The sequence below is a fragment of the Ciconia boyciana genome, chromosome 8 (genome assembly GCF_034638445.1).
Source record: "Ciconia boyciana chromosome 8, ASM3463844v1, whole genome shotgun sequence".
NCBI classification, from domain to species: Eukaryota; Metazoa; Chordata; class Aves; order Ciconiiformes; family Ciconiidae; genus Ciconia; species Ciconia boyciana.
This window is the reverse complement of record NC_132941.1, coordinates 64,730,514-64,756,248: the sequence shown is the minus strand read 5'-3', so window position 1 is coordinate 64,756,248 and position 25,735 is coordinate 64,730,514. Positions and strand designations below refer to the sequence as shown.

The 25,735-nt window shown below is 39.2% G+C and overlaps 1 protein-coding gene across 5 annotated transcripts in view; it reads right to left on the bottom strand.

The window, feature by feature from the left end:
* Nucleotides 1-3,855: 3,855 nt before the first annotated feature.
* Nucleotides 3,856-25,735, bottom strand: part of PTPRE (protein tyrosine phosphatase receptor type E) — a 111,392-nt gene continuing 89,512 nt past the window's right edge. For all 5 annotated transcript variants that reach the window (XM_072870749.1, XM_072870751.1, XM_072870750.1 and 2 more), the window contains 10 exons: nucleotides 25,028-25,188; nucleotides 21,762-21,897; nucleotides 21,193-21,342; nucleotides 18,748-18,841; nucleotides 17,808-17,884; nucleotides 16,695-16,829; nucleotides 15,909-16,034; nucleotides 14,030-14,190; nucleotides 8,503-8,638; nucleotides 3,856-7,016 (listed from right to left, as the gene is read on the bottom strand). In XM_072870749.1, the coding sequence (XP_072726850.1) occupies nucleotides 6,942-7,016; nucleotides 8,503-8,638; nucleotides 14,030-14,190; nucleotides 15,909-16,034; nucleotides 16,695-16,829; nucleotides 17,808-17,884; nucleotides 18,748-18,841; nucleotides 21,193-21,342; nucleotides 21,762-21,897; nucleotides 25,028-25,188 (1,251 nt within the window). In that variant the 3' untranslated portion in view covers nucleotides 3,856-6,941. The remainder of the gene's footprint in view (nucleotides 7,017-8,502; nucleotides 8,639-14,029; nucleotides 14,191-15,908; nucleotides 16,035-16,694; nucleotides 16,830-17,807; nucleotides 17,885-18,747; nucleotides 18,842-21,192; nucleotides 21,343-21,761; nucleotides 21,898-25,027; nucleotides 25,189-25,735) is intronic.

The following is a 25,735-nucleotide window of genomic DNA, read 5'->3' as shown; positions in this document are numbered from 1 at the left end:
AAACCCTCTCATCTGGGAACAAAATTCTTAGTCCAGGAAAGTTTGCCATTAACTTCAAAAGATCACTTGCAATCCTAAAGGTGACCATAAGAGGGATTGTGCATCACCCATTCAGTCCTTTTGCACATCTGCTATTTGTGTAAGTGTTAGTGACTTGTACACTTGTTTATTATGACTGAGCTCTGTTTACACAGACTAATTACCACTCAGCAAAATACATCCACCTCTTTTAAAGTATGCAGTACTCTAACAAGGGAGGAAAGCTATTCCATGTGCTGCTTCCTTGGAAACAGCTTGTACTTGATCCATAGGCTACCACGTGGTTACCATAAAAATCTCAACTAGAAAAATACTTGTATAAAATTCTGAAGCAAAGTAACATAAAAGCAAATATATATATATATATTTCAAAAAGACTAAGGCAGTACTGGTGTCTCCGAGAGGACAGGAACATAATCTTCTGTCGCAGAGATGACAAGCGGGACAGAGACAGGCCTCTGGCTGCTCACTCACTGCCTCTTGTACGGAAACATCAAAGATGTGGCCCGCAGCCTCTTCTGCTACACCCTGTCTGCCAGTAACCCATCACTGCCACCACAAGCACAAACTGAGCTTCATAATCTGATACTGTTGCAACTGCGCTAAATAATTCCTCCTAAAGCTCTTCCAGACTGGTATAGTTTTGCTTTCTTTGTGTCTACCCAACTGGCATGAAGTCACAACTTAGATCTTTTGTTCAACATTCATAAATAAATAGTTTGAGTGTGACATTGATGAAAACACTGGAACAATTTCTAATGCCATGGAAACAGGTGAAAGAAAAAATGATTATTTGTGAAAAGAACTTCCTTGGCAAAGTCTCAACCTGATTAATAATTCAGTAATTCTCCTACTCTGGGCAAAGCAGCACAGAGAATGTATAGAAGTCATTAGAAGAAAGCTCTTATTAAAATATCTAAATTAGAACATAATCCTTTAATACCTAAGATGAAGAACATTCACGGTGAAGTTCAATTGCTTGAAAAATTCTCAGACACATTGAACAATTTCTGTATTAAGGGAAGCATACCTTAGACTTGACATATATGCCCTGTACAGAACAAACAAACATGTCTTTGATCTTGCTTAGTTTATATTGTTTAAATAACCTATTAAAATAAATGTATTTCATGAACAGTTTACAATGAAAGTGTGTTTTTTCTAAAAGCTGAGTTTCTAAAAACATAACCATCTTTCAGCATCACAAGATGGAAAATGCAAAAACTCGATAACAAAGCACAAGGTCTTTATGGTATTTCTTTGTAATGTTTAGAAGTCGGAAAAAATGTGCACATTCTCATCAGATGAGCCAAGAAAAATTAATCGCTAGAGAAGTGCACAATGATAAAATGTACATGTAATTATATCTTACATCTTGTACATCTTACATGTAATTAAATAGAATCTGTATATATAAATGAGATTGCAAAAGATCCAGGTTTCATCCTTTCAGTATAGTTGTATTATTTCTGTATTCCAATGTAGTCTTATGATTCTTGTTTGTTACAGATTTGTCATTAAAAGGGGACATAGTAGAGAATGGAGGATATCTGTTGTGAGAAAAACACTTCCACTTGTTGGATCTTAATTATACCATCACCTTCTCACTGAAATCTCTTTTTACGGGATGTTAAGAGGCAAATACAAAATCTTTATTATCGATACGGTATCTAAACAGCCATATATTAGCTGCTTTAAGGAGGTGAGGGTCAAGTGATCCCAAGTCCTTTCTACAGCTTTAGAGTTGTTAATAAAAACACTATGACTGGCTGTCTGTTAAGAAAGATTATTTTTATTCTTGATCTTTAATACAGAAACAGACCAAAAGAAGCGCGCCAAGATGAACACAGGAAGAAAGTAATTCTTCGTCTCGGAGCTTGTAATCCCTGTTATTTAGCTTGAATAATCTAAAAATGGTGATGCTACTATACTGCTAGACAGAACCTTATTACACTAGAAATTGTGCAGATCTGTAGTGATCAATAATTACGATTATCAATAATTATTTAACTTAATGATTAATAATGGATTAATACTTGAGATTCATCTGTTTTCTGAAACCACACAAAGGCATCTGTCTGTTCTCACACAAAGTTAACTTTCAGTGGGCTGACAAGCTGTGCATCTTGATATCTGCTAAAAGTATACGATCCAATCACACAAAATATTTTATCATCCGGAATTATTAAAAAAAAATAGCTTTTACATGTAATGAAAAAGATTACTCTTAACTTGGTACTATTTAGTGTCACAGTAAGAAACAGCAGTATTTTCCTGAACGCTAATTTCCTAAAGGCTCTTGTATTTCACTGTATTTCACCTGTGTTTTAAATACAGGTATCCCTGTATTTAAAACTCTGCAGGCAAATTCTTGATGAGTGAATCTTTTCGCAGAAGCAAAGACAAAGACATCTCTTCAGGACACACATGCTTGCTGTCTTTAGAAAGCAACACTTAAGTAAAGTTACTACTGGCAAACATGTTGCTACAGTTATTCCTGGATGGTTCAATTTGTGTTGAAAGCAGCGTGATTACCAAATGCAAATACTTAAGTGTTAGAACAAGGCATTTGATAAACATCCGAAAACAAAGAGTTCTGTAACAGTTTAACATACAGTGTACAAGCAGGATGTGCAAACTAGAAGTTCTTCCAAACCAGTTTGGAAAAAAAAAATCTTAAAATTATCTACGGTGTAAAAGGTACCTCCCAAACGTTAGGTGTCAGGCGTACCAGATGAAACAGGGCTAAAGGGGTCAAACACATAAATATTGCTTCATTAAATCACACTTGACAAATGACTTTCGATCTTTTCCAATCTCGGTGATGCTAGCTTGACATTAGGATGGTAATCTTTCTCATAGTTACTCCTGGTTTACATAAATCTCCCCTGACACTTGTTAAAACAGTGGGCCACCTTGATTATTTTTGGCACGATATAAAGCCTGTTGAAATTAATGAAGAAATTGCTGTTACCTAGAGCAGGCTTTCGATTAATGATGGGTGACACAGTTGAAAGTTAAGCTACTATTTTTATCTTGGTACGAACCGTAGCGTACCACAGAACTATTAAAACTAACATACAAAAGAACAGAAAGGTTTTGCGTGCTGTGAGCGAGCTCTCTCCCCTCTCTCTAACCTTCCCATTTCGTGAAATCCCGTCTCCCTCAGAGACCGAAACCCACCCTCCATCGCACAGAGCAGCCTGCAATGCAAAATGGCGCTGGGCTCCCCTGCTCCTCCCCGCCTCTCTCGAAGGGAGCACAACCCCAGCTGCTTGCAGCTCTGCCCCGCTCGGATGCTTTGCTGGAAGGAAGGGCAAGAGGAAGGGCTTGACCCAAGAGCAAAGAGCCATTGTGCTAGGAGGTGTGCGAATACACCGGAGGAATAACCCTTGTTGAGGTCAGGCTTTGAAACATCATGTTTACACTCAAAGGGGAAGGCTGCGATGGGATGAGGCATGTCAAAGCTCTATCGTGTCAGGTCTTGCCTATTAACACGGTTTGGGAAGACCTGGCCTTTCAATTGCTATCGTGAGTTCATACGGACTCGATGCGGGCAATGCTTCGGTTACGACATGAATCAGAATAGTGCTTCCAAATAGCCGCAGATAAGTACTGCAAAATTATTTATCTAGATAATGGATTTCAACTCCTTTAGAATACTTAATTTAAATGAACACATGGTATGGGAATGAAATTAAAAGATTTAAAGAAAGTAATACAGTTTGAGAATAAAAACGAAGCTTTGTTCTTGCATCAGAATGTATTAGATCTTGCAATTTGCATATACAAATAATTCAGCAACATTCACCGGCATTAAAAACACAGCAATATCAAATTATAAATGTAATAAAAGAAAATAATAATAGCTGAAACTGTATAATACATACATATATTATAAAGATTTGACAAATTAAATACAATTTGGTTATACAGAAAAGTTTCAACAACTTTACATTAAAAATGGTACTTTTTTGGGGGGGAATGAAGGGAAATAAGGGAAATGAAGACATTTCCAAATACTGAACACAGGTGGTCAGGCTCGTTTAAAAGTTTAAAAAACTGATACGTAAAAATACCCTAAAAAACACCGGTAATTACAGTATGCATTCTTCATTAAGGCCCAATTCAGCAAAGCACTTAAGGGATTGCTTCAGGAACAAAGAACCTATGGTACTTAAATGTCTTGTGGAATAGAGATGGCGTAAAGCGAACGCTTAAATGCTTAGGTGAACTGGAACCTATCTTAACATGTGAAAACAGTCAAGTCACATAGTGACCAAAACCACACACAGATCAGAATGTACAACTTCTAATCGACTATTTGGCATTTGAAAGTAATTCCATGCAACCTAGGAAAATTTAAAAGAAAATTCATATATATCTATATCAAGATACAGCTCCCCGGTTATTAGGCTGCTGCAATGAGCAGTCTATTGACTAAACACAAGAACTGGAAAGCAGGCTTTTCAAATAATAAGAAAGTCATTATGTAGCTATATTTGTGACGTCTGAAATATAATATAGGTATTTCTGTTTCCTCCTAGATATCTTAATATAGTTAGCAACTAAATTCTGAGTACCCACTTAGTATTTGAAGTTTCAGCTTAACTCCATCCTACTACTTGCTGTAACCACGAAGAGCTGCCTGTGCCCTGCAGAGCGATCCCGTGTAGTAAACCCCACGGGCAGCTGGAGTTCTGCTGCAGCTCCTGCCGCTGTCGGGGGGCACGGGTCCCCGCCAACACCACACCGCGCTGCCACTGCGCTGAGGAGGTTTGCTTCACGAGGCAACTCGTAATCCAGGTTTCTATTTAAGGGACCCAAAAGGCTGTCCAACAGACAAATTATTTTTCAAATGTAGGCTAAATGTTTGGGAAGATCCTGACCCTGGGATCTAATGGGACCATAAAACTTGCTGCTTTGGAAAATGGTGGAAATTCCTTTGCATTATTTTCTATTATCATTTAACCTCTCTGAGTCTCCCTGTGCTACAAATGATATACTGAAAACCCCACCATATTGGTTTCCACACTGAATTTATTTGATGGCTTTTTAAAATTTGGTAAAATTTCAGCATGCAGTAGTAATGTAAACTTACTTAGCATTCGTTTTCGTTACTCAACACTTTCTGCATCTTGAGTATCTTCTAATAGCAACTCACAACAAAAGTTTAGTCTTTAAACAATCTTTTTTAAGTGCATAATTTACTGTACAAATAAATACAGAAGTGCATCGATGGGAAGACAAGAAGCAGTAAATGGCAGTGTTCAGAACAGTGTGCTTAGAAATTTCTCAACTGCACCTTTTCCATTCGGTATGAAATGAAAGGAGAAGTACGAACACCTTCCCGTTTCCTTGCATTGTTACAAAGCATCATGCTCTTTGTTACCAGAAATGAAAAATGGTCATGGGATAAAATAGTGCAAGAACAACAGTGATCGGTGTAAGCTGCTTGTTTTAAATAAGGCTTTTCCGTTTGCATTGAAAAAACCCAACCAACTGGACAAGACAGAACTATTGCATATTAGTTATGTAATTAAAGTACATATTCGCATACTTTGTGCTCATTAATTCATATATGCATTTTAAAAAGTGGAAAAGATATACTTTTTAATTATTCAACATTCAGATGCCCTGTGATTTTTGGATTTTCTAACCCCCAAGCGTATCCTGTTCAGGGCTACGATAAAGACTTTTAAACTTTATTTCACCAATTACAGTATCAGTAGTACTTTCATTAAAAATATATCTATATACACATCATATAACCCTTTTAGATAACGGAATATCTCCTTTTTTGATAATATATATGGGAGGGTAGGAATGTAGAGGAGCTTTTTGCTACAACGCGTAACGTTGCTAGCATTACAGTGTGAGTAAAATGTTTTTTCAAAACTTTAGCAAATACTGTTAAGTATTCTGTTGAGTCTAATCAAAGAATAAGAGTTCACCTCTTTCACCTTTCCTCAAAGAAGTGGGAAATTATGCATGTGTATACAGAGAAGCTTTATATCCATTTCTGACAATGGCTATAAGGCTACTCTTCGAGTAGACAAGTTCAGGTGCTGCAAAATATACTGTTCTGATATGCAAAATATTCTCACAATAGTGGTAAACTCACATTATTGTCTTTCTAAATTGATTTAAGCTGGTGTAATATTTAGGAAAGAACAAAATAAATGGACTTTGAAAGCTATATTAAATCAAAAATTCAAATCTGTATTTCTACGGACTATATCTTATTGACAGTTAAGACTCAAAATAGAACTGCCATCAACCTGGAGGTTCTTAAAAACAGCCTTTAAAAGCCGTTATATTTCTCAGTTGGACTGTACATTATTACACAGGAAGGGCCATATTCTGATACCTTTATCATTAATAGCACTTCACTCGACAGTCTCTTTGCCGTCAGTGAGACTATTTGTGAAATAAATTACAAGTAAGCATGGGCAGGTTATCAGAATGTGTCCCCAAATAAACATCTATTTTCATAGTGAAGAAAGGTTTATGGCCAAAACATGTTTAAACACAGGTATCACAGTTCACTTTTTTTGGTATGAAATGTAAATCACCTGTGTAAAGTTTCAAGAATTGGGAGAGAACATTATTGATAAATATTTTATAAGTGGAAAAATTCAAAGAAATAGACCATCAAGAATTTACTGTTATTTAGAATAAAGATTTCTATACCCTCTTATAGTGATATACTGTATATGAACATTATACTTCATTTTAGAAGATATTTATATTTAAGAAATAACTTTATACAGCAAATGCAACTTTTAGAGCAAACACAAGGTCATATTTACAGTAAAGTCAACAATCAAAGTGACATGGAATAAATTAACAGAATATACAACTATTTATACAGACAAATTAAAAAAATAAGGCAGGAATTTTCATTTGAAATTAGCATAATCCGAAAATATGTCGATGAAATCTTGTACCACTCTGTAGCAGAATTCATACTGTTCCTGAAAAACAATAAAAAGATATAAAAATGTGCTTTGGTTGCATCGCATGACTAGATTGGAGAAAATCACACTTACGCAAATCCTAGCGGTACACGCAACGCCTTCTAACTTGGACCGTTACTTGGACCGGTAGCTGAGGACTAGTCCGTTCTGATTTTTATTTGTGTTTATTTTTTAAAATAAAAGCGACAGTACCTCGCTTTTTTGTCAAATACAGGCTGATTGTTGCTCGTCAGTTAAAGTGATTTCTTTAAGCTTTCTAGGTGATCGTTCTTAAAATGAATCAATTCTTAGACCTGTCTTCTCATTTAAATTAAGCAGCTTGCTGTAGCTGGCTGTTACCCAGCTCACACTAAAGCAGGTAACTCCTCCTGTGCATTCCCCAGGGAGCCAGGCTGGGTAACTCTGGGCTCATCTTATGCGCTTTACAGCAGAAACTAAGTGACGACATAACTTCTGACAACGTAACTTTAAAAGTATAGAACATTAAAAAACCTCTCTGTTCATTTATCTGAAAGGGAGCTCCCCTTGCAAAGGCTGTCTGCAACGTATTTATCCACTGCCTGCGTCACCCTGCTGGCTAGTCCTCTGCATCCTAAAGATGGGACGCATCCTGATCCTCTAGGCACGCTGATACGCCTTCAACATGATTTGCTGGATTGCAAAAATCTGTAACAACACTGATAATAAACGGAATTGGCATCTGAATTCACTCATGCCAGAAAGCAGGGTTTAGCAGAAGCCTTTCCGCAGGCTCAGCTGGGAATATCTGTGGCAATTACACCCTTAACTAACATTAGTAAGTCACAGAGCCAGAACCCCAAAAGAAATATTTCACCCCTGTCTCAGCGTGACTGCCGATAATCCAATTCTACTTCTTCGACCCCTTTCTTCCTATCTGTAGCACGGAGAAAACATCTAACTGAAAAAGGTGTTTGGGGATAATTGTTTCTAAAGAAGTTTCTGAATGGAAGCTGCTGTCAAAATACAAAATATCAGCATTTTTATATATTTTCCAAAAACATGTCTCAAAAAAAACTTTGTAAAGTTTATTCCATAAGGAAAAGTGTCTGGACCAAGCTTCACATACTACTTGTAGATGACTTTAAGAAGTCAAAGACATTTCTCCCTTTCAGTGACCAACTGCAAGACAATTTAAGCCCAGACATTTTAAGGTAAGAAAGAACAACTGATAAATGCCTTTTAAGCTATGTACTTCATATGTTTTGTTACCTGCAACACTCAAAAGATTTTGGTTTAACTGTCTCTAGTTCCTAAAAGACACAGAATGTTTAGCCAAGTTGTATTTTTAGAAATACTCTAAAAAAAAAAGTGTAGAAATACAGATTTCTCGTAATACTTTGTACATACACAGCCATCATACATAATTTATTTCAACCTGCAAAAAATCCTTTGTTCTCCTCCCACAAAGAATATTTACAAACAGACATCCTTTGACAAGGATCCGCATTGTTAAATATCATACCAGTGTTTGCACCATATGTGGCCTTTGCAGTCTTAAGCTCTTCACAGCTTGAAATACATCTAAGAGCCCTTCAGCCTTCACTCGTTCCAGAATATTGCTGAGTGCTATGAAGGTACCTGTTCTTCCAGCGCCAGCACTGCAACGTAAACACATTTGCTTGACATACAATAGGATAAAAACGTTAAAAGAGAAATAATAGTGATATAGAATAGGCACATACTACTATTAGCCAACTGCTGCTCATTTTTTGTGCTTAGTTTGTCCCCTCAGCGACGCTAGAAGGGAGCCAGGCTGCAACCGATAAAGGCTCGTTACTGACAGCTTCTGTACGAAGGTGGCAGATCCCGAGCTGGCTGCGGCAGCACATGGACACCCTCAGCCAACGTCAGGCTCAATGAACTGGCAAAGCTGCTTACTCAAGTCTGCATTCGTCTTCAGCAAAGAGAACTGTCGGTGCTCCCACACTCTGCTTTCGGTTTTATTCTTGATGGGGGAGCACACAGCCTTTACACTTTGAGTCACAAAACTTGGTTATAATGCAAAGCAGGGCTGTGCGATCAAAGGCACATTTTTCTATGAGGTTGTGATTTATACTTCTGCACGGTGGACACACATGAAAGCATTACTGTTATTATTATTACTCCAGAGCAACTTGATGGAAAATGTCCTATCCAACTGTAATGATTTTAATGACTCTTAGGATCTAAGCCATTTCTTAAACAGATGTATTAATGTAAGGACAACTTAAAGCAAGACTACATATGAGACTATAGTACATAGGAGAAACTAAAATTGACTGTTCTGCCTCTATCTTGACTACAAGAAACAACCTAATGTACTCCCAAGTAACTGTAGTTTCTTTTGTTTCAGTATGTTTGACCGAGTATATTTTGTCCTTATATCTGTTTCAGAGCATGATTCCGTGGAACCAAAATATATTTCAGTAATTATTAGCTGATTTATTATGCCTAAGTCTAGAGAAAAGAAAAATAAAGAAAAAAAGATTTCTTTCTCTCTCCTACTCACACTAATTAGGGACTATCTGACACCAACAAAATAGCAGCTGGGCACTGGAAGGCCAATAGCTTTGGTAAGGAATAGTTACTAAAACCAGGATGGGATTGGGAAATTGGCAATCCGCGGTAAACTGGAGTGGAAGGTTCACTGGATTGCTTCATAAGGATAAACACAAAATTTATTAAATTTAACATTTTCATGTGTTTTAACTATAGGTAGGTGAATTGTAATCACGTGTCATTGCTTCTACCTTATTTCTATCAAATACAAACAAATCTGATAAGCACAAGCCTTATGAAAAGATTAAGTGCAAACGCACGTATCCTCAGCTGGATACATTAAAGTCTCATTGGAGGAAAAATGAACAGGTACAATGCACTAGATGTGTTATTCCCTTTAGACTATTACTTTTATCAGACTAAAGACAAATACAAAACCTAAAAGGGTTCGGATTTATTTGTAGTTAGCTAATCTCTAGTAACCATCAGTGGTTTCTCGAGTAACCCATGAGTGCTGCATTTCAGAACAGGTCTACAACTATCAATCGATGAGGGCATGAAAACAAAGTAAACCTGTACAGACACATCATCACACACGTTGCTTCTTCAGTTATGCCTAGAAGAGGTAGGTATGCATTGCTTTGCACTCCATTTTTAATGCTCCTTATGCTAGGCTCACTCTCCTTTCTTCCAAAAACATGCTGTTCGCAAGTCCTTAAAGCCCATACAAATTGTTGGGTTTTAGTTTTTTGGTTTTTGTTGTTGCTGTTTGTAATTAATTTAAGAATTTTTAGTAGAAGCATGGAAAACTAAACTGCATTTGAAATGCAGGAGAAAAATATGTACCGTCTCATGGGAACACAGCACTACTCTTTGCATACTCACTTCTCTTCCTGCAATTCCCTTAAAAAAACCAAACAAACAAAACACTTTTAAATTTGACTCAAACTTCATTTCTTGAGACAGAAAAGGACAAAGGCAAAGGACACACAGAATGGGCAAAGACTGGGCAAAAGACAGAAGTAAGGGATCTCTAAATAACACAGCAGCCTTGCGTAGTTTGTCAGAGCAGAAAGGAGGGGACGGTGAAGAGAGAAGCAGCGTAGGTAGCCATGAACTAAAGAGAAGGCAGCTGCAGACGCACACTGGAAGAGAAGGGAGTGAGGATTTAGAACAGATTGGCTTTGAATTCTGTTGGCAGCTCAGCTAGCAAAACCCTTCTAAACTGTTTAGGGTTATGTCTTGATTCTACTTAAGAATCATCTTTTTTAGCAGCTCCTTAAACTGTTCGTAAATAGTTGGAGAAAATGAACAGAAGTTTTCACAAGTTCATGTGAACACTCTGAAAAATCAGTCGTAGACTTCATACGTGTTTACTTACTCAAAGTTACATTCATTTATATTTGAAGACTCAAGTATGACTTATGGAGAAGTTCAAGTAACTCAAAAGCTGTGATGTACAGGCTGTCCAAGTAGGGACAGGAGAGAATTCTCAACATTAAAAATTCTAGAATACATTGTGTGGCTTGGGTTTTATTTTCTTGTTTAAATCCATTTTATCGCGATTGCAGTAGATTTTAAAAAATCTAGGACAAATGCAAGCCAAATGATTAAGCTAAGGCTTCGGAGAGGCTGCAAGTCTAAAAGCTCAGAAAAGTAGAAGCGACGTATGCCTCAGATAGTTCTTACGCATCTAACTTGTGCATATTGAAGACATTAGTTACTTTTATCTCTTTTTTTACTGGCTAGAACTCCTTGATATTTTACCTGCTTTAATTATAATTCAGAATTTTAACTCCCTAGCAATTCAAACTAGTGGCTGTTGAAATTTGCCAAATTGCAGAATCAAACACAAAATGTCATCACCACCCTCAAGCGATGACATTCCAGCCACCACGGGGTGGGGGAACCCACAGTCCCCTCGGGAAAACGGATGAAAACAGCGAAGAGCAAAACACTTCCAAAGCAAGAAGGAGAAAGTTTTAGCAACGAGTATGCATTGGTACGAGATCATGTCCCGAAACACCAACAAATCCGAGTCCTGGCTCCAGCTCCCAGGATCTCTTTGCTTCAACAGTGCATGAAAATACAGGTGACATTGCAGACAGCCAAAGACAAAGGGTAGTTCTCAGAGACCAAGACGGCACCTTTGAAACTCAACTCAGAGCAAAATAAAAGTCAGTGTACGCTGCAGAGAACAGCTGTAATACGCCCATTCCTGTTTCCAACTCTAGCAGCAAGCAGACAGGTTCTTCTATCAAAAGACTTCCAAATGGTCAGTGAGTCTACTTCCCTGTAGATAATGCTCCAAGAACAATCTGAGTGTCACATTAATCAATATAGCTTTTTTTTTTTTCCCCAGAAGAAAAAATAATCAGTAACTCATTCAAAACCAGATGGATGTTCTCTGAAATGCAGGAAAAATCTAGAAGCAGCAACATACTATCAGACTCACTGACAAAAGGTTGGAGAAGCTTATTCATGCAGTAGTCAGTCACAGGGGGTCTCTGTCACTGTGCAGGTGCCAAGCATTTCTCAATAGTGGGATCACAGACAGGTAGAGAAAATATCATAATTAATATAAGACATGATGTTAGATATGAAGATGCCAGGACCTTGACCTCCATGTATTGCTAGAGAATGGCCATGGTCCAGCAAAACCAGTTTATCTTGTACAACGTGCCTAAGAGGAAAAGATTAAAAGGCGAATATTTAGCATGAATTAAATAATTGATTTTGAGGGCAATCAGAGAAGAAACAATGATTGTTTTTATGTCATGGCTGAACCTGTGAGCTTCAACCGCAAGAGACGCTCTGCTGCACAAGGTCTTACGTGAACACAGTAGAGAGATCTGGCCTCTGAAAACTTTCATGCTGGGAAGAGCAGCCAGGAGTCAGTCATGCACCTCCCAGAACAGGCTGTCCTGGTTTTGGCTGGGATAGAGTTAATTTTCTTCCCAGTAGCTGGTACAGTGCCGTGGTTTGGATTCAGGATGAGAATCATGTTGGTAACACCCTGATGGTTTGGCTGTTGCTGAGCAGTGCTGACACTGGTCAGGGACTTTTCCACTCCCCCTGCTCTGCCGGGGAGGGGGCACAGCCAGGACAGCTGCCCCCCGCTGCCCAAAGGGCTATGCCATACCGTATGGCGTCAGGCGCAGTATAGAAACTGGGGGAGCTGGCCAGGGGCAGCGATCGCTGCTCGGGGACGGGCTGGGCATCGGTCAGGGGGTGGTGAGCAATTGCACTGTGCATCACTTGTTTTGTACATTATTTTATCATTATTATTATTATTATTATTTTCTCTTCCTCTGCTGTCCTATTAAACTGTCTTTATCTCAACCCACAGGTTTTACTTTTTTCCCCGATTCTCTCCCCCATCCCACGGGGGCACGAGGTTGAGCGAGCGGCTGGGTAGGGCTTGGTTGCCGACTGGGGTTACACCATGACAAGGTCCACGCAGTCCACAGCAGTGAAGAGGTTCGTGTCAAAGGGTGACCTCTTGAGGTTAATAGCTTCTTATTTAAAAAAATAAATTAACATAGGAACTTCTCTTCTGGAGGCTCTGAAACCCTGCTGACCCTGTCCCTGTGTACTGTGACCTTGACTTTGTATTGACCAGAAAACAGAAAAAGCTTTACTGATTTATAAAGATTAAAATATTTTAAAAGCAAGGTATGATTTCTGAATTAGGAAAAGGCAGAATCCTAGTCTTACTACTACTTTTTTAAAATCAGGAGATGTAGTACAGAAAAGACAAATTTAAAAGACTGATAAAAAACCCCACACTCTGAAAAATATTATTTGAAAAAACAGTGGACAAGCCCAATGTATACCTTTTAAAAAGAACAGGGCGGGGGAAGATGCTGCAATAAAAAAGTACAATTCAACAAAATCCAAAAAGTGAAAACCTGGCACAGGACAAAGATGTATTTCAGTTATCGTGTATCGAGTCATACACAAGCTACCTCTTAGCATTAATGTAAACATCGTTTTTTCTGTCCTCCCAGCTCTCCTCTCTGCTTTCAAGGACAGGGGTACATTTTGCCTTCTGCTTAGATTAGGGATATATTTTGTTCTCCTGATAGGTTGTAAAACCAACAAGATTTTGATCGCAATAGAATATTTGAGCACTATATTGATGGGGTATATTACACGTCACTGCAATAAACCTACGGCTTTCCTTTCCTAATCACAGCATTTAGCAAAACTCAGGTGCAAGACTACAATACCACACGCTAATAACATAATTGTTTAATTCCAGCCATTAAGGATACCGTTAAGGTATTCACTGGCCTAATTCAGCAAAAGGCAAGTCAAAAATCCTTTATGCAATACTAGGTTTTCTTTTTTTTTTTTCCCATCTTTTTCTCATATTTCCTAATTTCTATTTATTTTTTAAAGGATGCAGGCCACTCCCTCACAAAGAAAAACTGCTGTAAAAGCAACCAGACCAGAGAAAAAGCAAGCCAGTTCCTTAGCTAATGGTGGGAAGAAGAGGCGACTCTTACCTGCAGTGCACTGTAATCGGGTGATTGCCTGTTTGCTGCTGCTGCTTTTGGACGGCTGCAATCAGGTCGATCATCCCTTTTCCTTCTGCAGGAATCCCGATTTCTGGCCACCCATGGAAATGGAACTGCCGAACAAGCCTGCTTTGCTTCTCCTGGTTACCCTGCATGCAGGAAAACACCAGATTTATCCAGCTGTTACTTCAAAATGGAAACACACTTCTTACCTTTAACAGTTGTAGCGTAAGTCTTGCACCACTATAGTAGAGGGGGCTGTTTGCAACCTGGTCCATAATATATTGGTCATGCAGACCTGACAGTCTGTTTCCAAATTCCCCACCCAATGTGCTGATAATTTACCCCTATAATTTTCCTTTTGAGTTGCACAGCTGCTTCAGCTGGGTACTACTAAGGATACACTTAAAGATTATTCACCCTGGGTACCAGTGGTTGAAAGCCTTCATCGTGCACAGGCCAAATCCAAAGTGCCATTACAACCACCCCATTCATGAAACACGCTCATCTTTGCACAACACTACCTCTGACTTTGAACCGTAACAGTTATTTGCCTTGTCTTTATCCTTGCTGATTAAAAGCACACTAAAAGTTGCAACGGGTGTTAATACCAGGCTAACGCAGTTAGCTCTAGACAGGTTTGGATGCATGGAGGCTCTTTAACTACCCCGAAATTTTTGCTTGCTGCTTCCCATGACTGCATTATAATAGTGTATGGATGCAACATTAATATTCTGGCAATTTTACTATGTATCATCAACTCTTGCAAGCCACAGAGAGTTGAAAACACGAGGTCTCTGCTGATGCTCAGTGCATCTCAATGTGTCCACCATAGGGGACAGCTAGTGAACAAGTTTCATGGGAGCCTCAGGACGCTGTTTTGTACTAGAAGCCTGGAAGATGTCACCGTTACAAGGCAAAAGGCTTGGTCGATCCTCCTTCCTCCCAGCTCTGCCGGAGATCTTTTAACATAATATTGCGTCAACTATCATTGATGTAGTCTAGCTGGACTCAGGCACAATACAGAAGTTACTCAGCTTTCTTAGATCTGCAGCAGCAAACACTTCTAACGATGCTGGATTGTAGTGCAAAACCACTGCAGTTTGGCTATTACCTAAAATGCCGTTACTTGAGTTTTAAATACTTTCCAATGTGACAGAAGTCAACACATCGACGAGGACTCTCTGCTTTGTGAAGCACGGCGTGTATTCACCCCTAATCCACCACCCTCCTTCATAAGGAAACAGAGTACTTCAAATTTAAAGTCCTTTTGCTTTGCACGTGCCAACTATTTAAATGCATAAAGTATATGCAATGCAATAAGTAGTTAAATGAATTATATTCTTAACTGCAAGTAATTTTTTTGTTCTTTTTCAAAAAGAGCAATGCAAATCAGATCCTCAAGAAATGATGCAGGGACTGAAGAGATGCATGCCCAAAAGATCAAAACCAGGTTTTGAGTAGATCATGCCTGTAGCAGAGCAACATAAAGGAAGAGCTGGTAGGCAGAGGTAAGTACATGTGCTGTTAAAATGCTTCATGGGATTTAAAAATATTGATTCAAGTGTTCTTTTATAGATATGTGGGAGATGGGAGAAAAATACAAGAACAGCAGCAACAACAAAACATTAAAAAAAAAAACAACCAACCCCACACTCCACTTTGATCAAGGACATGTTTTACTGACCAGAATTTTCATAGGGCTTTAAGCAAAAATGTTTCATACAAGCTTCCCCTTGACTGATACAATGTCAGATGTTGATTATCCACATTTATCTTTAGAGAGAAATTCCAGAATTTAAGTTACATAATGACATTTGTAAACACCTTCAAATGCAAAAAACCTCACGCAGTTTAAAAACATTACCTGATTGTATGTAACCATGAAGTCCCTTACACTTAGGGCATCTAACAGACTGTCGCTCTTTATTTCTACGGTTATCTCTCCGTGAGTTACAGAGCCCTCCGATGGCCAGTACTGGCAGCATTTTTCCTGCAAAATTGACAGAGAATTGCAAACCTTCCTTGGCATTTTTTCTGGTTATCTGCGTTGTCATGAATCTCTGATATAGGATAAGACATACAGCATAATAAACGTGTTCTAAAGACTTTGTAATGAAAAGGCTAATAACCAAGAATACAGTAATAAAATATTTCTAGAATATAAACCATTAAGATGAAAAGGGTTTAGGACTCATAGATGGCAAATACTGCTTTAAAACAGATTAGAATAAAATAACTCCTTTCATTAATTAATGATGTACTAGGAGAGGTTCAGAATAAGCCACTGGAGCTTATACTGGCAGAAGAGGGAGGGAAGTTTTCACAAAAACTTTGTTCAGCTGCTCCTAAATCCCAAACCACTGTTCCAGGTCAGGCATCCCTATAAATTTTGTGCTTTTCATGTGAACTGGGCCCTTTCACAATCCATCATTTTCAGTAGTCTTGGTGGGTCTTCTGACAATTCAAGCAAAAGCAGCAACATTGGCCCACACCAAACAGTGAAGCAAGAGCTCATTTTAGGAAAGGCAAAAAAATCTCCTATTGCTAGAATTTGTAGCCAACACACAGTTCAGCTAATATTAATGCTTGTATTTTACAGGTGTTAACAGCAACTGCTTTACTCTGGAGCCGGCAGCTGCAGGACACGTACCTGCTCCCTCTCTTGAACTTCTGTGAGCATAACGATGGTGTGGCACTTCCACTCCCACACCATCCGCCAGAAATCCTCCACCGTGTGTGGAAGCGGTCCCTGGGTGGCAATGAAGTAATCCTTCTGGCGATAGCCCTGCGGAGACAGACCACGGGGCGTTTATGTCGTGACACGTAAGTACAAGTGAAGAGGGACAGAAGGTGATGGTCAGAGAGGAGATGGCTACTTAAACTGGTGCTTCCCGTGAGCCGCGCTGCTTGACAATGTGATGGTTACTGCAAACCCGGTGACACCGAGCCCACCCGATTCTTGCTTGTTGCCAGAAACGCAGGAAAAAAAAAATCCCCCAAATTGACAATCCCGAGTTGTATTTTATGACTTTTTACAGTCATGGCTGAAGGGATGAAATTCTGCAGTAACAGCTAACTGAAAGGATTTCCCAACGAGATTATCATAATTCTATAGTAAAGCTAATAGCTGCAGTTGTTAACGCTTAACTCCATTTTTGAGCTACAGTTCTATTTACATACTGATGTGATCTTCACCGGTGTAGTATCCACAATCCTCAATCACTAATGGGGTTTTACTGCTTAAGGATATAATTACCTCTCACATTTAAATAAAAACAAGACACAGTGGAGGGTGTTGCCCAGGTTCCAGCAGGAAGCTGGGAACAAAGTTAGGAATTAACGCAGGTCTGCCCAGGTAAACCCTGGCTCCCAAACACTGTGGCAGCCTGTCCCCATGCTAACTACGGACTTTTTTTCCTTTCCTCAGAAGAGCACCTATTTGCATCCGTTAACCTGCACGCTGATAATGGAACTGTTGGATGTTAGTTCTACAGTTAATGTGTTTTGCTTCCTGTTTGTTAGAATTTAGTAAAAACCTTAGTTTATAAATCTAACAACAAGAATTTTTAAATTACACACCGTTTAAACTGAAATTGAAAACACCAGATAAGAAATGTATTTGGAAACTCTCATAAGCCGAACCCAAACAAAAAAGCTAATGTTCTTCATAAGCCAAGTTGATTGCGTCTCTTTAGGAAGACTTATCAGCAACAGCAAAATATTTGACTTGCAATTTAAATACATGAAAAGTTTTTATACGTACATCTATGAAGGAAGCATTGATGTAGTCTGTATACTCTTGCCCTCTCTTCATTGACAGAATCACTCTATTAAAATCATCTGAAAAAAAAAAAACAAACCCAAAAGTCTAGTCTTACTTTTGCTAACTGTACGTTGATTGCTCCACTATTACATTCGTGAAAGAACAAAACCAACAAAATCCTTTATCTAAAAGCCAAAGAGTGTCTCAAAGATCTTATCCAGGATTTAGTAAGCGTGTGGAGGAGGGCGCTAGTTTTTCTGCTGTTGTTTTTCCATTCACACAGCATATGGCCAGCAAGGGCTGGAACTTTCATTTTCAGGTGCAGACATTACAGTGCTGCTCTAGACTATGCAAGGAATCACTCAGAAAATACGTTGGTTTAAAAAGTGAAACTGCTGAATTATTTAATTCAGTCCTGAAAAATATCTGATCATAATACATTTTACATTAATAAAGTAAAAAACAATTCATTAAATTGTTTGCAGACACTTTCTAAGGGCATTACACTTTCTAAGGAGAGGAGAGTGCTGTTTGTATTGGTAAGTTCTCGAGAAACTTTAGAGCAGACGTGCCTGCAGAAAGGACAACAAAACCAAGGGGATGGCTAATGGAAACACCCCCAAAAAAACGTGTTCTGGCTAAAATGAAGCAAAACCAGAAACTACCACTCTGGACGGTTCAACAGGTTTTGAAAGCATTTGAATTTTACAGGCAGAGAAGTTACAACTTTTTCTCTTTAAGACATATGCAGTAATTATTTGCAGAATTCCAGTTTCCAAATCCGGGCAGGACCTCTATTCTTGAGTTATCCCAACAGAGCTGTATTCTGATACGAGCTGTGTTGTTGTCAACAGATAGATATAGCAGGTACTCACGACAGCCTGAGGATAATCATGTACTTATAGCATTTGTTTCTCTATAGAAAAAGTTGATGTCTTACACGGGATAATCTGGATGACTCTAGCTTTCTTCATGTTTGCTGGAAGATTGCCAGTTCTCATGTTCTCTTTCATTATTCGAACATTTGTTAACTTCTGTAATAAAACACGCAAACGAGGATGAGAACTCATTGGAACAGAAGTGGTTCTCGCTCCCCATATCCTGGACTCAGGGGGTTCCTAAGTGTCTTTAGCGGGTACAAAACAGTAACACAGTCAAAGCGGGACTGACTGTTCACAAAAGCCACTTCATTGTCCTGTCTATAAAAACTGAATTAAGAATAACAGTCATGTAATTTTTTCATACTGATAAATATTTAAGAATCTGAACATACTCCCAAGGCATATCAATAAAGTTTAAGGGCTGTAAAATGACAGCAGATTTTAACCTTTTGGGTCTGCTTTGTTGTTTTGGGTTTTTTTAAGACGCTTTCGGACGGCCTGAGTGTGGCTTTCAGAAGCGCAGAGTACCCATTCCTTTTGTAAAGGTCTAAGTTTCTTAAATTTGACATTTGGAAACTTAGTTTCATAAAATTATCTGCTTTGGAAATACCTTTTATTAAAAAGGTATGCATACCATTTTATCGAATTAATTTTATTTTTTTCTTTCCAGCCTTTACGTAAGCAGAGGCAGACTGCCCAGCACACCGACCACCACTTCTCTCCAGCAGCAGCCCCCGATGAGGAGCGTTGCCAGCAGGCACTCCAGCCAGCCGGGCACTGCAGTGACAGCCTTTTCACTTCCACATCGTTCTCAAGTACTGAAAAACTTCTCTTTTATAGACTTCACTTCCTTTATGGTCAAACATGAACTGAATTCATATTCACATCTGTTTCATTCATATTACTATTATTACAATCCTGTTCAGAGTATGAAAACTCTGCTCCTTTAGTTCTGGACTGTGCTTTCCCCGCAGCACACCACCCTGTTTCTGGCATAAGAAGGTCGCACGAGTTTCTGGACTGCTGTGCACCGAATCCTGCAACTGGACTCTACACATTGTCAAGCTTTTGCTAGTGAAGGGACCAATATTCCTTATTATTTACTCAGTTTGTGCTGACAGCGTTCCCAGGACACAGAAGACAAACACTGCTCTTGCCCCACCATTTTTTTTTTTATAGCATAGATTACACACCCGCAAGATTGTGCAAAGATAACACACAATAATAGGCTGCTCCTGCTGGGGTGGGGCTTACCAGATAACGATTATAGTTACACAGTTGCATTTCAGCAACTATTTACTATAAATTCAATTTAAATTAAAAATCATTTAATTTTCAAACTGCAAGCAGATTTTCAGGCATGTATTTGCCAGGTACTGAGTTTCAGGAGCACATCTCAATTCCAGTAAAATCTCTAGTACCGGCAACAAACTATTCAAAAGAAACCCCTACCCTCTGAGAAATCACTTTTCATCTACTCTGTAATACTGTGTCCAACAGACTTTATGTCAGAGACCCTCATACTGGTTACAACATAGCTCTGCTCTTTTTTGGTGTAGGTGGGCTTAGTGGTCCCGGGCCATCTCAGTGCTTTTCAGAACACACAGCAGAACTAAACATTGCTCTCTGCACTTTAATGCAGCCTTGCTGGCACAGCAGACAGCAAAAACAAAGTTAAGAATTCTGGAGAAAGTAGAATACTCGATGTTTTCATTTGCCTCCTTCCCTCAGACAGACCAATACTTTGGATTTTTGACCTTGTCGCTATATCATCAGACTTATTTTTACATCATTTTCTTTTCCCAGTTCCCAATTTCTGATTAAATTAATCCTTTAAAGGAAAGAGAGAACTCCAGTTAACACCTATATGTCATTTAATGCTTTAGACCTATATATAGAATAAATATTTTAGCATAGCAAAGGTCATAGGAAAGTTCTAACTATTTCCTCAGGACAATAAAGTCTATTTTAAACAATGATCACAAACAGCCAGCACGGTTGCTTTCTGCATTTGGGGTTTCTCCACTAAACAGAAATGCCTTTTTTTTCTTTCCTTTCTTGACAGGTCTGGATATTCAGCACAAGATGTGTAAATTCTCTGCAATTCTCTCTGCCATCCATCTCATCACTGAGTTAACAATCCCGCTGAGATGCAAATTAGGCGCACGTAATCCACCTCTCTCTTCCAGCATTATCTGATCTGGCATCTAGTACCAGACGGAAAGAATAATTCCATTTTTCTTTTATAAACAACCAGAAAGCATATAGGAAAAGCTCTGTAAAACGATGTAGCTTTGAATGAGCATTTGCAGAACAGGATGTTAAGCAAGGCCCCATTCACCCACTCCGCAGGACCCATTCCCAGCAAGTACAAAATGAAACAAGTTGTTCCGTTTTGATGGACCTTTTCTTTTAAGGTTACGCTTTTCCTGCTTTTGAAGTATCTTTTTGGCTTAAATGTTTCCACACTTAGAAATCCTATGGCAAAGGACTTTCATACTTACTTTAAATTCTTCTTCTAGCCCTATTTTGACAAGGTTTGGCGCCGCGTTGTGTGACGTTTGTAGATGTTTTTCTAAGGAAGACACATCTAGCTCTGTGTCACCGTAGAGGTAGTATTCAAGTAAGGCTTGATAAATGAAGGAGTATTGCATCTGGAATGAACAAAGAGGCAGATAAGCATACTGCAAAGGAAGGAAGTAAAACTATGAATTCTGGCACTTTCATCTATCTCATTTGGTCTACAATCTACTAATTATCAAAATATACCTTAAGCTAAAACAGAGTTTTCCTGTTACATCGCTCACATTCTCTAAAATTCCCCTCTCGTGTGCATGGGGAAACCTGGACATGACACCTAAAGGTAATGAGCCTTACGGTGGTCTTCACAGCCCTAATGTGCTTTTATCGTCTTCCCCAACCTCATCCTTCTACTGGGCTTTGTTCATTTTCCAATCATCCAGGTGTGCAACAGAACAGGACACAGCGGGATGCATACCAGAGTGGAAATACAGAAGCATACTCTTCTTTGACCGCGAAAAGTTGTATTTTCAACCAATTAAAGTCCACTTACGTCGGTCTGAACCATCTGCGGGCGCTGATTACGGATTCTTGAAACAAACTCAAAAACATCAACTTTCTGTTCAGCGTGCATCATGTCTATTATGGCATCTATAACGATAAATGTGCCTGTGCGACCCACACCAGCGCTGGAAAAGGAAACAAAAACAAAAGCTCAACTGAATTACAAAGACTGCAGGAATTGCTACAGCAATGACACAGGTAGAACTTACGTTGTTTATACTGGACTGAAATACTCACTGCGAAAAACCGAATTTCATTTTTTATTTTAGCAATGATAGCACCAGAAAGGGGGTCTAAGTTATTAACATAAAAAGTCACCTCTTAACAGCTCTGAAGTGATGAGATCAAAATTATATTAGAAAAGACCTTTGGAAAAAAATTCTGCTTGACCAGGTACAATAATTCAGTCCAAGATGAAATTTTAAACTTTTTTTTTCCTTAATTTTTGCTCCTTTCTGCACGGTTTTGCTCCTTTCGCATGCCAATTAGATAATAGTCACTTGTTACAAGTTCCACACTTCCTGTCATCCCAAATTATTTTTTTCCCTATATTCTTCAAAAGCCACCAGAGGGAGCACGAGCATTAGAAATGACACTACTCCAGCGACTTTCAGCTCTTCCTTTCAGAGGAAAAGGGCATGGCATCCTGTGCTAGGCATTAATAGCTCTCCTGTAACCTTCCGTTAGCTTAACTTTGTACAGCAACTGCTGTAGTGTCCACAAACACCTTCTGAAACACGACAAAAATCTCTTCCCCCGTCCCAGCGTGTCCAAAGATACAGATCAATTTTCAGCCAGGAAACATTAGGCTTTAAATAACACCAGAAAAAAAAAATAAATACTGCATGCATAATACGACTTGGTTCGTATGTACACACACATACTTTTAACAGCAAACGCTGAGTGAAACCAAAGCCCCCGAGCTCTCCCACTCCAGAGGTCCAGAGGGACGGCCGAGCTGAGCAGACCCGTGGAGTACCGCAGCCCTCCACCAAAATTTCAGGCAACTCCTTCACAGTGAACAAGCCCACTATAACCTTCTGCCTCCAAATCCCTTTGCGTTTCATCAGCGGTTTGGCAGGCTCTCCTCTCTCCTCGCCCCGCTCCAGCACTCCCACCCGCCAGTCCCCCTTGGCCCCTCTGCGACCACTGCCCACGGCCACCGCAGCTTCCACCCCACGGTGGCCAAGGCTCCTTTCCCTCTCGCTTCCTTTCATTCATGTTTGACCTCTGCCACCGCGAACGAGCCCACCTCGAGTCCTACTGCCTTGACTCTCAATTTACAGAGATTTTCCTCTTCCTGACGTGGCCTGGAAACCACCTCTGAGCGTGGGCTGCTCATCGCCAGTTCACACTTGTCCTTCATTGCTCAGTCCTGTGAGCTTCTACCCATCGAGCCCCGCGCTCAGCTTCCTCACTTCTCTTCCCTTTGCAGATACACATCCCTTTTACACATCCTTCTTCCCTCCCCGTGCCTCTGCCCCACAGCTACCTTACTTCAGATCAGCTTAATTCAATCCTTGCATGTTCCTGCTAAAGCTGGTAATTTCACCAACCTTGACATTTGCCTTGGAAGTTCCCTGATTTTATCCATCCTTAACCTCCTGTAGGGTATGCCTTACTCAGCTATTCCTCCATGCAGCTCTCTGCTCACTGAAAAAATATATTTCTGAAAACTTCTGGAAAAAAAAAAAAAATTGGCAGAAATCCCCTCCACCCCCCATCTGCAATTCTTTACTTCCAAATGATAAATTAGCCTTTTATTAACTTCCAAAAGATTCCGATTGCACAGTTTTTGCTTGGAATGACTATGTGGTATTCTTATAAAAGCTCACTAAAAATGGACAGTTACTCACTATTGATGGGTTTCCCTTTCCTTTCTTCAACAATTCAATAGTGTCATATCCTGAACCGTAACGGAAATTAAGTGTCACCTCTCTCATTCTTTATTCCTAAAGCAGGCTGAAGTACTGCTCTAGCCCCCAGCACTGACACATAACGGTGTTACTGCGTTCTGTTGGACCATTATATTTAAATCTCTGCAGATTTTTATTAGGATATCTTATATTTTCCTTTATTTTCTCTCTACTTCTGCTGATTAAACTAAGTACAGAATTTCTTGCTGGTACAAAATAAAGCTCAAACCCAATATGAGTCTCCACAGAACATCATGGCAAAAGGCTATAAAAATATTGTGGGTTTCTCAAAGGAAAGACTATGTGAGACCACTATAATAATCTTTTTCCGTTTGGTGCTTTTCTTTAAGCCTCTACGTAAGACACCTGGGAGAGAAGATGAATCCTAGCAAGGCAAGGTCTGGATGGAAATGAAGAAACAAAAAGGCTGGCTTGGTCAGGACAAACACGCTCTTTTTCAATAGTACACACTTCAAGGACTCTTGGAGAATATTTCTAGTTGTCTGACACAAGCAAGAGAAACATAAACAAAAAATATGAATCTACAACCATTTCCTTAAAAACAAAACCCAGAAAGACAAAGCTGCTATTCTTTTCTTTTTATTCTAACCTCGCTGTGATAATTGCTCCTGAAAAGACGCTTCTTGCTCAGTTCTGAGCATACAGTTGCTATAGAGATTGCAATCATTCTTTTAAAACTGATTTGGAGTTTGTTTGTGGTTTCATTAACATAAGATTTCAAACAGTTTAGCACAAGCCTTTAATAGCAGGAAGTTCATGTGCGTGTGACCGAATGAGTGGGAATATGTTCTGTATTGATATGTAGTACATTTTTTAAATTGCAGCATTTAAGTCTCTTAAATGCAAGTCTTTATTCAAAACTTTCTAAGCATTTAATAGATAACTGCCATAGCAAACTGCAATTTTATTGTGGGAGAAGTGGGGGATGAATTCTCAGAGGAGTATTTAGTGGCAAAGGTCGCAGATTTGTCTTACAAGTCTGTTTTTCTGACAAAGAACACATTTATACCAAACACTGGGTATCACTCATGGATTTAAAAAAAAAAAAAAAACCACACCACCAAAACAACAGCTTCTGTTTGAGCCTTAAAGTGACAGCAAAGACAGATCTTTTGAAACTGTTCTTACCCTGGGCTCTCAAAAAGCTCAGCATATTATTGCCATTTACATATATAAATATCAATATGTAAGTAAATATATATATATACATACACACACAAATTCCGTAGCCTATGAACAGAAGATTAAAATTGAGCCTTGATATTCTACGCTAACTCCAGGCCAAGCTAAGAGAATGGCTTGAAGAGCACATACATACCTACAGTGAACCACGATTGGTCCAGCATGGGCAGGATTCAACGTTTTGACTTTTTTCAGGAATTTCAGCATCCCGATAGGTGTGAAAGGCACCCCGAAATCAGGCCAGCTGGTAAAATGAAGCTGCGTAACGAGCCTCGGAGCTTTACAGCCATCATGAAGCTGCAGGGAACACACAGACTCCGAGTCTGACATTTTATTTTTCATGCAAAGATTTATAAACAAACTGCTCTGGTTATTTATGACTTTAATTCCTGCAACACTTAAAGTCTGACTCAGGGATTAGAAGTTTACAGTGTACATAAAATACAAACACAGAGTAAAATTACCACACGTTACTAAAATGCATCTTTCCAGTGAAAACTGGAATAATCCAGGATAGGATTGCAAAGAGTAAGACTCACAATTTATGTTAATAACGGATCAAATCCTAAGTCCTTTTTCACTTATAAAATCTTCATACTTCTTGTAGCAGCCTCAGATGAAACTCATAAAATTCAGCCTAAACATTCAGGATCTGCATCGCTGTGAGATGCCAAATGCCAGCTTTTGCCGTATCACATAGGAATAACGAAGGAAGAGCTGCACCTCTAATGGCCAACCCCGACGGTTTCACGATCTGACCTACTCGTCAAGAATAAAAGAGAAGGTACTACAGAAACGACGACAGCCGCGCTCAGCATCGTTTCACCTGCATTCACTAACCACA